The sequence below is a fragment of the Labrus bergylta genome, chromosome 19, assembly GCF_963930695.1.
Source record: "Labrus bergylta chromosome 19, fLabBer1.1, whole genome shotgun sequence".
Taxonomy (NCBI): domain Eukaryota; kingdom Metazoa; phylum Chordata; class Actinopteri; order Labriformes; family Labridae; genus Labrus; species Labrus bergylta.
The window spans coordinates 16,984,108-17,000,314 of record NC_089213.1 but is presented as its reverse complement, the minus strand read 5'-3'; the positions used below and the strand labels follow the sequence as shown (position 1 = coordinate 17,000,314).

Here is a 16,207-nt window from a genome sequence, read left to right as displayed (position 1 = left end):
GAATGAACTTGCTAAGTGCTAATATTAAAAGGAATTAGAACAAACAATGATAGCGCAAAGCATTTGTATTGTAATTGTTGAATGTATGCTCTAACAGCGTTTGGGAGTTGTAGTCCTCATGGATGTAAAACATAATGAGAGCTGTTCCCATTCATGTAGAGAAATCCCAACAAGAATGACATGTCAGCTGTAACTCTCTGACTGCGTGGCTCAGACAGATGGTCAGAGTGGGTCTCAGCATTGGGACCGGCTGTCAGACATGAAGCCCCTCAGGCTCGTGGTAAGCAGGAGAGAAAACGACAGGGCTGCTGGCCTCTCAGGAAGCCCCGGTAAAGGCCTGCAGGACGTCTGATGGCAGCTCCCAGAGAAACGAGAAGATGGTGCTGACACAGAGCGGATGTTTACAGTGAAATACACACCATGCTGTGTTTGACTGAGGATTATATAGGTTGGATGGAGTTGACAGCTTTTGCTACATGGTGTTTAAATACACAGTATGTGGATGTGGAGGGGCAATGAAAAGTCTTCTTTTTATGTTGGAAATTGGCCAACATATCAACATGCGATTCAGCATTAACAGACTCATCTGCAGACGACAATGAGATACATGACAACTGTCATTGTCAAAGCAAACCAAACGTACACAGCACTGATACAGTTCATCTGTGTTTATGGGTGCTACATTATCAAAGTTCACACACACAAGCTACTAGAGCACTATTCAAATGAAGTCATTAATGTGGTTCCCTTTAAAAAATGAAGTAATTGAGGGACTTGCCACAAACACTGATTGGCATTTACAGTAGCGAATAGCGCTACATGTGAGAACATTCAAACACAAACACAGTGACGCTTTCATCACTCAGCAAATGTGTGTATACCTTGCTAGAAAGATAAGTGCTGACTTGTCGAAATTCTTGTTGTTTTGATTTCTGGTCCTCGTTGAATGTTTTTGTACATGCTCCAGGTTGTTGTCTGTTATCATTTGCCTGACGTATACTTTTGGAAAAGTTTTAATTTAATTTATTTATTTTTATGTATGTTCCCTCGAGTCTTGACTTATGTTTGAATTAGCTCGTTCCTGTGTATTTTGCTGTTGCATGTTTATCCTCTACAAGATTTTGTGTGAATATTTTTTGTATGTTCTAAAATTGTCAATAAAGACGAAGAAAAAAAAAAGTGAAATATGTGTGTATACCTTTTGTGTATTGGAGGAGAGACATCATATTTCCAGAAAGTATAAGTTTCAAGTGTTAAAGTGCAAATTCTGGAAACTTCTGGAAAGTGCAGGGTGAATCGTTTTCCTCTTTTTAACGTTGGCCAGAAAACAATCTACTTTAATCATCTTAATGAATATAACAAAAATGTATTTGTCAAGCCTGATAACTGCTAAACGTTTGCTATCAGAGCAAGAGTCGGAGCAGTGATTATGTCACAGAAACTTGAAAAGAGCAATCAACTGATGTTTTTTAAGCACTGGCAAGAACCAACATTTATAGTGATAATTCTAGTTTCTAGAGTTTTGCAACCAAGTTTTCGGGAGTCTTGTGATTTCTTGAATTATTTATTTCTCAGCAAAAACGCTTGACAAAGTAACATGATTACCATTTTCTTCCTTGCCCTTTCCGCTAAATCCCCTGGTCCTTCCATTCTCTATGTCTCTTTTGCCCTCTACCTTTGACTGTCCTACTTCTGTCCTACTCCTCTTTCCCTTCTTCGCTAATGCAGCTGCATTAACCCCTTTCTTGCCTTACCCCGCCCTCCAATACTGCTACAGTCTGGTCTCTTATTCCCTGGCTACCTGCACAATTCCCCTTTCTCTCAACACCTCTCATTGTCCATTGTACACCTTCTTTCCTTCCTACCCTTCCTCTCCTATCCACTGTAACTACCTCCTTCCCTCCCAGATGTTCTTCAAGTCCTCCTACCGCTCTAGATCGTTCCGCCTAATTACTTTTCATCTCCCCTTTCCCTGGGAATTCCATCAGACTATCCCTCTTTTCCCCAATCCATTTATTCTCTTCACTATTTGCACATGTTCACCTTCTTCCCAATGACCCAAAGAGCATCTGTCTCCTTTTCCTATCTGTCCTTTGAACCTTGATGCTCTAATGAAGGAAAACTGAATCATCTCTCATTCTGAGTCCTTCCTTCAGAATCAATCTCACCTTTTTTTTTTTTTTATCTCTCCATCACAATCTCCTTTGTGTCTTTCTTTTGATGGTCTTTTCAAATCTATATCTTCTCTCCCCTGAACCTGTTCATCATCTGTCATTTCTCTGCTGTATTCATCTCACCATTCTGATTTTTCTTCTACCTAATTGCTCCGGTGTAGAAGCACCATAGATCATACGGGCGCATAGTCCTGAGAGATCCCCCCCCAAAAAAAAAAAATTCAGAGAGGAAGAGGAGCAGAGGAGAAAAGATGGAAACAAAGAGCGAGAGGGGGGGACAGAGGAGGAGAGAGGGAGAGAAGAAAGGGAGCTAGATTGGAGAGTAGAAATCTTTACGGAGCCTTCTTATGCAATTCAAGTGGGTGAATGAGTTATTTGTAAAGCATGTTTGAGCTTTCACTAATAGATACTTTCAAGCAATATTATAACATCAAAACATCAGCATAGCCGAGCTGCTGCCTCCTCTCCAAATGCCTTTAGAGATTTGACTGTTTTGTCTAGCCTTCCAATAAGGCAAATTCACAAGAGCAGGTTTTATTTGCTCTGGTAGATGTGTCTGTTTCACCCTCTAATTCGGACAGATTTGTATCCTTTCAGATTCAGGTCAGGTTGATCTAACCCTTTTTCTAATACGGGGAGGGTTAAGGGGTTGTTGAGGAATTTTTCATAAACAACTTAGATGGCTGCTGCTGATGTGGAACGCTTTAATCTGCCCTCATGTTAATATTTAATAAACTTCTCCGTTGGTTACATTATGAACAAATGTGTTGGCTTTAAATCACGCCATGCCAAACGTTGTTGTACTTTGTTGAACTAGAAGCCATATGAAATGGATGCTGAAAGAAACTATATACCCCTGTTGGCTGACTACATCACAGGCTGTATTACTCTCTCTTTGTTTTTTTCGCTCTTTGCTAGGTTGTGTAGCATTAAGAGGTTTTGGGGGCTCTCTCTTGGGAGCAAAGGAAGAAGTGGTATTTTAATAGCATCACAACTGGCTTTGCTTTTCAAATATTCGGCTTGGTTTCCTTTTATGACCACAATATTTCCTTAACTTTAATCCAAAAAAAGCTGGCCTCATGGGTCTAGGAATGGTTAGCTATTTGGTTTGCCAGTTAGTTGATCCATCACTGTGGTCCAGCTTAAAATATCTCCCAACTATTGTATAGGTGACCATGAACTTTGGTACAAAAATACAATCTCTTCAGCAGTTAAATACATCCCTTGATGTTTCATAAAGCACCAACAGGTTGGTCAAACCTAATACTTATGCAGCAAAGCATGGCCATAGCACTTGCGAAGACACATGTTAGTTCAAAGAGGATGAATCTGGGAACCGTGACTTTGCAGCCCAAAGCTTCAGCAGAAGTACAACATTGTTGGTAAAGATGAAATAAAGATCCACATCTATTGGATTGATGCTATTTAGTTTGGGCCTTTTCTCCCCAGTGGATAAACAGTGGGAAATGTGGTGTTCCTTTAATCTTCTCCAGTACATCTCAGAAATACCCAATGCTTGAATTAAAGTCTAAAAAAACCTGCAACAAGATGACATTCTCTTTGGCTTCAGCTGTTTTGTGTTGGACAAATTGTCAAAAAAAAAAAACTGTCTTAATGTTTTAACGTTTTAAACATAACACTTACTAAAGATTATTATGTTGGCGTTGTCATTATGAATATATTAGCATGCTGATGGCAACATTTTAAGAACCACTGTGGCAAAGTGCAGCTTAACAGAGCTAATTGCAGAAGTATGACATCAGCAGAACATAACACCTGAATAACAGGGGCGCCAGATTAGAAAACACTCATGTTGATCATTTTTCAAAGTTTCTATAAGTGACCTGTTCTGTGTTTTAGGTTGGAGGACTCGTGAGGATTTACTTTCCCAGGTGAGCAGTACAATAACATGGTTTGAGAGAGGCACAAATTACAGCTCTCCTAAACAAATGGAAAAGTGTACTAAAGGTGAGTGAGTGTTTGTGCTACCTTGTCCACACACTGTTTTGTCCCAGATTTGAGGGTTGGAAACGCACTCAGAAATGCTCTGTACGCACATTCAGCAGCCCCAAGACAGCTCTGTGACACCACCTAGAGAACCCCCTGAGCTATTTAGGGCACAACAATTCATATAATAGTTGAGTAAGCCCGGAAAAAAAAAAAAAAAAAAAAACACACATAGAGGAGGAGAGATGGAGACATAGGAGAGAGAGGATGGCGGTGGGGGTAGTATCCGTCAGAGGGACATAGCAGGGAGGAGAAGAGATGAATGACAAAGCAGGTGAGAAAGTAAAAAATGAGGGAAATATTGGAAAAGGAAGGAGAGGCAGAGAAAAATACACCAAGGCGGACAGGCGAGGGTGGGAAAGGGACACAGGGTGGTGGGGCGATGTGAGAAGTTGAAAGAAAAGTGAGATAGAGCTGCGAGAGGTGGAATGACGAAAGATGGAGATGGAGTATGGAGAAAATTGGAGGAGAAGTGGAGAGATGGATGGAAAAACCTCCTCACCTCTTCGCCAGAATTCATGCCGGTCTCTTGAAAACTGCTACAGGGCAGTCACATAACCACAAAATGTCTCTCTAGAGCTACCATGGTAACTGTAGAAACACACCACAGCAACCAAGGCTACGACTGTTCAATTTGACAAATAGATAGTGATTCTGATTCAACACTTTGGATTATGAGATTAACATCACATAACGCAAAACTGCTCTGTTTTTTAGGAAACTGTTTTGGGTCTGTCTATTGATCATTTGTATTTCTTTATGTACACACACACATCCAGGACACAAACACAGACTCCCACAGCCATTCAAAGTGTGGTAATCCATTCAAACCATATCAGTGAAGAGAGAAAATCATTAGCCAAATCCAGAGTCTTAATCACTTTCTTGGGCTCTTTGTCATAAAGTCCCCCAGGCTCTTACCAACTGAAAAATTACACCAGTCATTACGCTCCTGTAATTTGCAAACCCCCTCTTCCCCCGCCCCACCCCTAAATTTTTTCATCTCCATTTCTCTTGGCCAGTCATTCAACTTCCATTGTATATTTCCCCTCTTTGCTTCCTCTAAATGTCTGTCACACACACTCTCTCTGTGTCAGAAAAATGCAATCGTCTTGTTTAAAGTATTAATTGAATCTAAAAATGGCCGACTTGGCCGGGATTTACGTTGGTGAAACCCTGTTTGTCGATCGCTTTGGACAGGTCATTAGAGACGGTGATTAGGGAAGGCAATCTTGCTAATTAGGCGGTTTAACAAGGCAGAATGTCCACGTTGACGCCGAGGCTCTCACACAGAAGTCCCAAAGTTTTGTGGAAACAGATATCATACTGGCCTCTGAACTGTATTAACGAGGCCTAGTAATCTCATAGCGAGGTCAGTGTTTTGTCTGTAAGTCTGCGCTGCTGCTGATGGCGGTTGTATCATCTTAATACTTTGTCAAAGTCTTATTAAAGCCAGAGGGTCCTGCTGGGTTGCTATTAATTCAAAAAACTCATTTATATTTCTATCTTATGCCTTTAGCTATGTTGGCTTACAGTGAATGAGTAGGTAGAGGCTGAGGATCTTCTTATTTATAACACAACATGGAACTGATCATGTTGTAGGAATCGACCTCTTCTTGATAATTCAAATTAAAACATGTGTTCTTGAGGCACATAACTTTGGTTTAAGTGTACAGAAGAGCAGCAGGCAGCTATTTTTAGCTCAAATAAAGGGCAGATGGACAAAGGACTAATTGGTGCAGCATTTACCTAAAAGACTAGAAATTCTTCTTTAGAGTTTATAAAGACGTTCAGGAAGCAAGGGGGGGGAAGAATGAATATTAAACTCGGATACTAATGTAGCTCTGTGTCTGCTGGAGTTTTACAGGCAGACATCGAAGCATAAACTGAATGTTGGCCTTACATAAAGTTGCACTGACCCAGCGTATTTAAAAAAAAATCCATGTAAGTAGCTAACTTTAAAACCATTGACATAGCTAGCATGCCAACTGACAGCCAGCTGATAGTAACGCTGATGAAGGCGCTTTATGCTGAAACACGTCCATTGCTGACCTCTACTCCGCTGCTCTACCCAGATTATAAAACTTTAAAAGGACATTAAATGTGCTGACTTTTCTGTTTTTAGCTAGCTGACAGTAGCCTTAACCAGTTAGCTTTAGAAAGTGGGCTAAGATGTTTAGTAAACAGTATTTTCATGATTAATGTCGTTTAAAAAGTGTTTTCTTGAGGCGGGTGCTTATATTCAGCAAGAAACTAAGTGTGTGACTAATTGGTGAAGCATTTAGCTATAGCATCACATATTATTCAAAGGCATCAGTTATATAGTGTTGATTAAGAACAACAGAGCTGGAAGGAGAGTACATTTTTCACTTGAATGCTAATACAGCTCTGTGTTTGCTTTTTAAGGTTTATTTTTGGGGCTTTTTATGCCATCGCTTAGAGGACGATAGTGTCCGTTCATTGGGCACACACACTGACTACTAATGACACACACTAATGGCTACTGACGGCCCAGCTCTGTGTTTGCTGGATGTGTAAATTCACTCCTTTAAGTTTAACTGATTCTGGTGGTAAAAAATAAATGCACGTGTCAAGATAGGATAAGTTAAAATGACTGATTAATCAGAAGACTAGAAAAGCGCTATATAAGCTCAAGTCCTTTAAGAAAAGGCCAGAAACCTAAAATTATTTTACCTTTGAATGAACAGTGCTAACTCTGTCAGATACGGCTGACCTAGCTAGCATGCCAACTATTGGTTATTAGCAAGTTCTCTCTAATCTGTTTTCATTTTTTTCTCTGTATATGTCTCCCTGCATGTTAATATATTTGTCTCCATCTCATTGAATCGTTCTGTCTATCCTGCTTTCTTAGTCAGCTGGTTCTGGTTCTGCTCGAGGTCTCTACCTGCTTGAAAGCATTTCTTCATTGACACTTTGGCAAAGTAGTTGCTCATGGGCGTATTTATATTTGGTCTTTGCAAATAAGATTTCAAAGAATACTTTCAAGATCCGCTTTTCATTTAAAAGGTAATGAGAGAAATGGTGCTAAATTAATAAAACTTTTAACTTTTTTACGATTAATGAATTGATTTATTTTGTTTATGGCTAACTGGAGAAAGCATTACACTAATTTGCTAAAAAATAAAAAAAAACACATTTAGTAGCCCTGAAAGAAGTCACAACAGAAGTAATATGTTGGCACCTTATACTTTGTTCTATCGGATAAAGCACATCTCATTCCTCCTAGTTTATTTTTACTCTAAAATAAAACAGTCCTGATATTAAGTGGGCTTTGGAGAAAAGGGGAGCAGCAGTGCCAATCCAGCGGCAGTAAGTGAGGGCCCCTGTGCACCCTGCGGCACTACAGTCAATGATGATTGATTACTCCCTCGCTGTCTCATAACTGCACTCATTACTTCTTTCACAGTCAATCTCTATCTGAGGACTGTATTAGACCTGCCTTTTCACAGTAGCATAATCTGATGATGTGTTCTAACTCTATTAAGGAAAACTAAAGAGTTGCTAATGTTTTTTTATACAGTTTGACACACCCAAATAGCCCAAGTTTACTCTGCTTTAATAAACCTCATTGAAACATTTGTGCGTCAGCATGTTGTCTGTGGTTTTTTCAGACTCAGTAATTAGCTCCCTGGGTTTTCCTGCAGGTCATGAGGCTGCTGGTGAGACTGAGCCACAGGGAGAGCAACACTGTGTCTTCTTTTAAGACAGCCGACTCTGATAGCGTCGGCTTCTTTTATTGTCTGCGATACCCGGGTTAGTTTTTTAAACACGTGACAGAAAATGGCAAGATGTGAAATCCCACAGCCACTACAGCCTAAATATTTAAAGAAAGGTAGTTTATCAGTCGAGTTGAAACTTCTGCTTTAGTACTGTACCCTTATGCTTAAAGATAGAAAACACACACACAGCTACACACTTGTAAAGTTCTGTGACACAAACTTGTGTGCTCAACTCTGAAGTGCTCAAAATTTAGCATACTTTCCTGTTTCCTCTCGCTTTACCCTCCCCATCCTCCTCCTCTTTCCTTACGCTCTCACACACACAGGCACACACACTTTAACACGTCGACTCAACACACAGCTGTTCCATGTCTCAGCATCAGTGATTGTGACAGTAATTACCTATCTAGTGGAAGTAGAACTAGTGTGCGTTGGGAGCTAGAAAATAGCATTCTGGAACAATGGTGCAGGATGGGGAGCACGCAGCCCACACTATTGGAGGCTTTACACAGCCCTCTGTTACAACTGCAACACCATACCGTCTGCTTAATTTTGGTGGAAGGAAAGCCCAATATGGTCTCCATTTCCCAAATGAAGGCCATCATTGCCTGACAGAAGGAAGAGTCAGCAAGTATTCCAAGTTGCAAAGAGACAATGATCACTTCAGAGGTATAGAAAGCTAGTTTCCCAGCCAGAGAGTCATAAGGATACCTTTTTAATACATTTCAGTGGTTTTACCAGCTATATGGAAAGTCAATGGCATAGCAGATTTAAACTCCTATCATACATTTCTATACTCAGATAAAAAAAAAGGGAAATGGCACAAATGGTAAATGGAATCGTATAGCCCTTTTCAAGCCTTTCTGACTACTCAAACATTAACACTACATGTCACATTCACCCGTTCACACCACATTCACAAACTGATGGCAGGGGCTGCTACATAAAGTGCCCAATGGCCCATCAGCACCACCCCATTAATATGCATTCACACCGCTTACATAGCAGCAGGAGCAATTTGGGGTGCAGAGTCTTGCTTAAGGACACTTTCACATGTGACCACAGGAGATGGCGATTGAGCGCCCAACCTTTCGGCTGAGAGACGACCGACCTACCACTGAGCCACAGGCATGAAAAAAATGTTTAATGTTACATTGGCTACATCCAATCGAAGTCTATAATGCAGCTTTACTCTGAATGTAAAGAGACTATAAGCAATTATGGGCTATGAGAGACAATGTGTGATTTTGTATGAGTAGCTCACTACTAAATACAGCTCCAACAAAGGTAAGGTGATAAAGTTAGTCACCTGGATGATGGACTGATGAAACACAGTGTCACAGCGCTCTCTCACAGAGTCATCACAGTGCAGAGCTACACACAGATTCTGATGTGTATAGTTACAGTGTGGGCAAACAGACACACACCGATCCAGACAGTGTGATCAAAGGTGTGTGGAGTTGACAAAGCAACAGATTTTGAGTCATTTCTAAGTTGTTTCCATCAAACAAGGATATGTAATTTAAAAAACAGTTACTCTAATAAACATGTGATGTCCTCTCATATCTCGTACATGAATTTATCTTGAAAGGTTGGGCCTAGGCAGCAGTAGCTCAGTCTGTAGGGACTTGGGTTTGGAACTGGAGGATCGCCAGTTCAGGTCCCGGTGCGGACCAAATCTGGAAGTTGGTCTGGTAGCTGGAGAGGTGCCAGATTACTTCCTGAGCACTGCTGAGGTGCCCCTGAGCAAGGCACCAAACCCCCTTTCCCACCACCAGCTCAGGAGTCACTCTGACATCTGTCCATTAGTGCATGTCCATAGGATCCTGTTTGTATATTTCAGCCTATGTGTGTGTTGCATGATTAAGAGAGTGTAAAAAACTGAATTTCCCATTGCGAGGATCAATAAAGTAAATCTTATCTTAGGACAAAGAGCCCTGGGTTTGAGTTGAAACGATAATCTCTCCTGTTATTGGCTCTGAAAAACTGTTGAATCCATTTAAAGGTCACATATAAATATAAAACAAACCCTGGTACAAATCAGATCAAGTTAAAGACCTGCCTACTTTCACTTTCATCCATTTATCATTTACTGTTTCCAGGTCTGACCCTCCCGCCTGGGCTACGAATGACGTCAAAAGGGATCGCATAGCAGTGAACTCAGCACCTCCCTTATATGTGCTCCTGGCCAGACCATCACACCTAATTTGTCCCGTCAAGCTCCGCTGCTTCCAGTCTGCCCTGTCTTGCAGTTCAAATCCTGCGTTCATTTCCTTCTACCTCACAGCGAAAAAAAGAAAAAAGAAAAGCCACTTGTGCAAGTAGCGATACCTCTTCAACTCTCATGTGTTAGAACAGAGCTCCTGCACAGTCGGCTCCATGTTTTTGCCACTCAATGTAAAGCCTGCTCTTACTCATGCAGTAGTGCTCAGCCTGCAGGTCTGCTTACTGAAACAACGGGTGGATGTCTGGGGTTACTATAGATACAGTTGTTGTTATGAACATACAATGAAGACTGTAGCAACTGCTGTGGTAAGAGTGGGCTCAGGAGTGGACTTAGGGATGAAACCAAGCACTAAAGGAAGGTTGTGTTATTATCTGTTTCGTCTATTATTAGGATTTTCACACACAAACGAAATCCAAACATGGGCACAGAATGGACAAAGAAAGACCACAGATAGAAGTGTGTTTATAAAGGTAGCAAGGACAAATTTGAAAAATTTAAAAGCAAACAATACAGAATACTAGTCTCTTACATTCACACTGAGTTGATCTAATTAGATATGCAATTAAACCCTGATCCATCCATTACTTGTTTAGCTGACTGGTACAAAAATATGCAGAGTTTGAGAGTTTGATGGTGAAAGGTCACTAGTGTCAGACTCTCAAATATGCAAATGTGTTGCTTTTCTTTGTATGAACATTATGGACACATATGATGACATTGTATTAGTCTTCAGATAACCGTTATGGGCATTTTCACTCATTTTGTATTATTTTACAGACTTAATGAGTGATTAAGAAAGTGATTTGGGATAAGTCAATAAATTAATAATTAGTTGCAGTCCGAACAGCAAAGAGTAACAATATATTTATCAAGAAAAAAAACAGGCAAAGTTTCTAAACCAAGGGAATCATTGCAAAAAATGTCAAATTGTTCATGGTTGCCTAGAAAACCAAAAGGAACAAAGATCTAACACACATTTCAAGGCTCAGGCAATGGGTGGAAGGCAGCTCAGCTTAACAAAAGTCAAACGTGGACAATCATCATTACATCATTGCAGACCTCTATGAATCTTCAAAGAGTAAAAAAAGAGAGAGAGAGTTCAGACAGAAGTTGCCTTTAGAAAGCCCTGTGCGTGTCTCAGTCTGTGAAAGACCTGCTGTAATATCACCTACGACCAATTCATTCTGATAAATGCTACCGCTGGTCTGAGAGCAGCAGGAGGACTCATCAGACCAAAGAACAAAGATAATAAAGGTTAACGTTAGGGACACACCTAGTTGACAACTCAGGTGTGTGTGTGTGTGTGTGGGGGGGGGGGGGATAGAGATGCACAGGTGTGGTCATTAAAATAAACATGACACAGGCAGTAACTTGTGAAAAAGTCGTCCAGATGTGTTGTATGTACAGTAGCTGGGAGCCTGTTAGCGCCCAGTTAACCCTTTGGTCGCTGTCTGTGGTGCTGATGTTCCAGCACCATGGACAGCGACAGATTCAGCCTGATAATTGCTGTGGAAGCTTTCCCAGCTTCTCTATTAGTTTTACACTCAGATATATAACCATTTCGAATTACAGGCAAGTACAATTTCAGCAAAAAACAAATGTGCCTATTGTTGTGGGGCTCCTGTTGTGTACATTTAATTAAAAGTCCATTTGCATCAACGACAAAGAAAATAATAATCCCATGTTCTTCTTTTATTTCTGCAGGTTTAAATCTGCTGGAGATCTCCAAAGATCAGATGCAACCTGCTCCTCACAAACCAGAGGGTAAAACCCAATAGAGAACTTAAACCATAAATCTACAAAAACTGATTCAATTGCATGCAAAATAATTCAAAGCAAACTTACGCGTGCCATCAAAACGTGTGGCTATAGTGTCCAGAAACGTGTTCTGCGGCGCTAATAATCCCTTCATCACAGGCATTTTCCCTGCTTGATATCAAAGCCCCCATCAAAGTTACTGAACAGAACGTGCAAGTCGTCCACATGTGTGAGCTGCTCCCATTTAAGCCTCCGGACCTGTATGGAGAAGGAGCTATCCGGTCAACTCAGCACAAGGCGATCACCAGCCGGTGGTGAGTGCACGCGACGCGCGCACCCGTGCGCCTGGAGCTTGCGTCGCGTGTGTAAACGACAAGAGGAGATGAAGTCCACAGGTGCAGTTCAGGTAATAGCCAGGACGACCGTGAGAGCGTGAGGCACCCTGTCAGCAGTGCCATTATTGTGCCCGTTGGATTCAATGATCGTCTCTCCACAGCGCGCAATGCCGCCTGGGAGGCATCAATCACTCCCAAGAAGTATAAAGATTAAAAAAAAAGAAAAAAAAAGAAGCAGTGATTAAAGCGCAAATGAGGAAGCTTCTCAGAGTGAGGCCTGAGTGACATCACAAGTCAGAAACAGAACTTTATTTTTTAATTTTTTTAATGAATATCTGTAGTTTCTCAGAAAAACAAATAATATTTCTTTGTCTCATTCTCGCATCAATAAAGTGTGGATTGATTTGATTTCATATGATTTCATTTATGGATCTGTATCCATAAGGAAGCAGAATTACACAACCGAACAGCAGCAGTCAAATCTAACACATGTCGAATCAGTTCACATTTAAAAGAAAATGTTCTAAAAGCATGGTTAGCTTTGAAACTTTTTTATGACATAGTAAACACTACAGTTTTTAAACTGGACTTAAATTAACCTATAATTAAAATGTGAGCGCATCTTTTCGATGCAAAACACTTGAAAATAGAAAAAAAGCTTGTTTGAACAAGAATTACGCAAGAGATAATGGATAGGCTCTATTTGACAAAAACTAAAAACAGGTGTTGTGCCAAGAATTGCATGCTTGGGGAAGATCTGTGGTGACAAAGTATCTGAATTTTATACTTAATAAACGTTAAGTGTCCCTTATTTTTCTATAGACTCGAGAGAGGATGCATTTCCATAAGCCATCTTAAATATGATCTGCAAACAGTGATTGACGCTGAAGTGTAGGTAGAGGAACTTTAAGGGGGTATGCGTAATTCGACAGGAATTTGTGTCTGCTGTATTACCCTTTCTCCATGCATGCATTTCTCAGCATAATACCGGCACGTGCACGGCCCTTAATAAAAAAAGAAAAAAGGATGGGGAGCAAAATTTTCACAACTGAAGAAAAAAAGCTTTCGGGGATCCACAGCTCATTCACATCGTTTTGCTTAGGTTAAGACTGGCAGCGTTTCTCCCTCAAAGCGCACAAAGCATGATCACAGCTGGACACAGGAGCACATATTTCTTTATTTCTAGCGCCACCTGACGGTTGGATCAAGAATCGCTGAATTCAAAACAACACGAAAGACTGAACGATGTTAAACAGACAAGTGAGTTGTACAATATCGCCATCTTGTGGACAGTTCACTGCAGTGCTCACCTACACGACGAATAAGTTTAAACCTATGTCAGGCGCAACTTCTAAATGCACATTACAGCCTGTAAAGATTGCAGAGTAGCTTATGACGTACATGCTCTTAAACATGAAAAACAGTTTATCTGTTACAGTCTTTTGTGTGGGATCACAACTTTGTCAGATTAGAACAAAGTATGTTATTGCTCTAAATATGCAGACTTGACACATTCTCAAAAAAAGCTTGTTATTAGAGTATTAAAAGGGTCAAACACAAGTATTGAAAGTTAAATCTGTAAGATGTTATCTTAAAGTCACTGAAATGTTTCACCTAGAAAAGCCTCATGACAAAAAAAGTTCCCTAATCAAAAAATAGGGAGCAGGGACTACAACTAGTTATATGCTAATTTATGGTGGGATAAACTAATTATTTCCTGAGCAAGCCATACTTAAATATGTGGGTGAGGGAATTCTGATGAAGCTAATGATGGAAATAATTTTGAAAACGTACAAAAATTCTGCCTCAAGTGATCTTAAAATCCCACCCTGCGAAACCCAAGTCTCCTCTGTAAATCCACAAATGGGATATCACCCAAAGTTTGCGATTTCAAGCCTCATGTTGCAAGACACCTCTAGCACATGACAACAAACCTAGTGTACTAGTGTACATTAACACACACAAACACACACACACACACACACACACACATACGCATACACATACAGACAAGCACACACAGACACACACATATGCAGGCAAATCACAGCAGACAGAACTAATCTAGGTCAATCCTATTATGAACAGTTCCACAGCACAGGACCAAACAGCAGAAGTCAAGCACTCCCACTTAGATCCTCCACAACAGTGAAGCAGCTGTTATGTCATTTAGGCAAGGTGAGGTCATCAGGTGCTCTAAGGCTGAGAGCTGTGAATCATATATTAAACTGTATGTGCCCACAAACACACACACCACACACACACACACACACACACACACACACACACACACACACACACACACACACATACACACATGAATCACATCCCTCAGGAAAGGCAGTGTGAAACACAGAGATATACTTCCATAAGACTGTCAGCTAATAAAATTAAAACAGACAGCCAACACACATCGGTGGATCGCCTGAGTAATCAAGAGCTTAATGCATCATTCAAGCCTGATCACCGCTCTGAACACACATGCTGTGTGTGTGTGTGTGTGTGAGACAGTGTCATAGAGGAGGTCGTAGTGAAGTGACAGTGGAGTTAAAGTGAGTCATTGTTCATCACAGTGTTCCCTCTAAACCAGCTTTATTAGAGCCTGCATACATTATGATCACTTGACTCACATCTTTCAATAATCACTCAGTTAACTCCGTGAGCAAGTCTACATAAGATGTCTGATGAAATCTTTTGTGAACAATTCTTAACAATTTGCGCAGGAAGAAAAATAAATATATTTAGGAAAAGGCTGTGCACGGGTGTAATCCCCAGATAGAGAACATACATCAGTAGAAGGTATATGATGTTGATATACTGTATAATGTTAACCCTGAAAAGAACCAACACAGAAACTAAACAAGAATGGGAATCCAACATTTTTTTACGTTTTCTAAACAAGCCGCGATTTTAAAAAATCCCCATCGTCACATCCTTACCATTACTATCATCACCTGTTTATTTCTAGAGCTGTTTTAAAGAAAGGCTGCAACGCACCTCATACAACAATTATGACAACGTGCATTAAAAAAACAAAGAAAGGAACAAAGGCACTATTATTTAAAGATTCTTTTTTTCACGTTAAAGAATAGAAAGTTAAATCAGGTCAAAACTAGAGTTTTAAACAACATATAGAAAGACATGGAAATAACTATTTATGTTTCTCTGCTCAATAAAAAGTTGAATTCTGGTTTCAAAGATGATAGATAAGATAACAGAAGTTAGATTCAGTATCATTGTAGAGAACTAACCACCATCTAAAGGGAATATGGCGGTGTAGTAGATGAAGCTTTACTGAGTTATAAGACTGCAGATAGTGTCACTTAAAGTTCCTACCTAAGGAATCATGTGAATATACTAAAAATCTATAATCACTGTAAAAGCATCATTTTTGTGTTGGAAGAGAAACGAGACAATCCAAATAAAAGATGTTGTGTTTTCATGCTACCACTAGGAGGCGCCAAAGAAACCTTTAAATTGTGCACGTAGGAGCTTTAACAGAAACAAATGATCTGAATTACAGAAAAAAAGACCTTCATGTGCATCAATCATTCATTTTAGTTTTAATTTAAATAACCTTAGTGCCAGTTCATAAATATGAAACGGTCTAAAGTAAACTTTGATCTAATCTGCTCTCTTGTCTCTATAACACAAAGTCATGCATTTTTATTCTGCATGTCTTTCGTTTTGCAATGCAAAGACAACTATACTCTTGGGGATTATCTCAGAAGTACACGAGGCTGTGAAAGCTATACGTTGCTTCTATTTTCACAAAGCTAATAGCTCATATTATATGTGCACACAGTCACTTCCACCCACCCACACAAACTGCTGTACACTAGTACTGCACAAGCCCTAATTAAAAGGCAGTATGTCACATGTCATAATGCCCCTTTAGTATTCCTTTCTTGTATCTTTAGAAGGTTGATTCTGTTTTGTCGGTTGTATGTCAAACAATGACACAAT

The 16,207-nt window shown here is 40.1% G+C and overlaps 1 protein-coding gene across 1 annotated transcript in view; it reads right to left on the bottom strand.

The window, feature by feature from the left end:
• Window positions 1–16,000, bottom strand: part of kcnh8 (potassium voltage-gated channel, subfamily H (eag-related), member 8) — a 59,879-nt gene extending 43,879 nt beyond the window's left edge. The window contains exon 1 of the mRNA XM_020648060.3: window positions 11,994–16,000. Within this exon, the coding sequence (XP_020503716.2) occupies window positions 11,994–12,069 (76 nt within the window). The 5' untranslated portion in view covers window positions 12,070–16,000. The remainder of the gene's footprint in view (window positions 1–11,993) is intronic.
• Window positions 16,001–16,207: the final 207 nt, after the last annotated feature.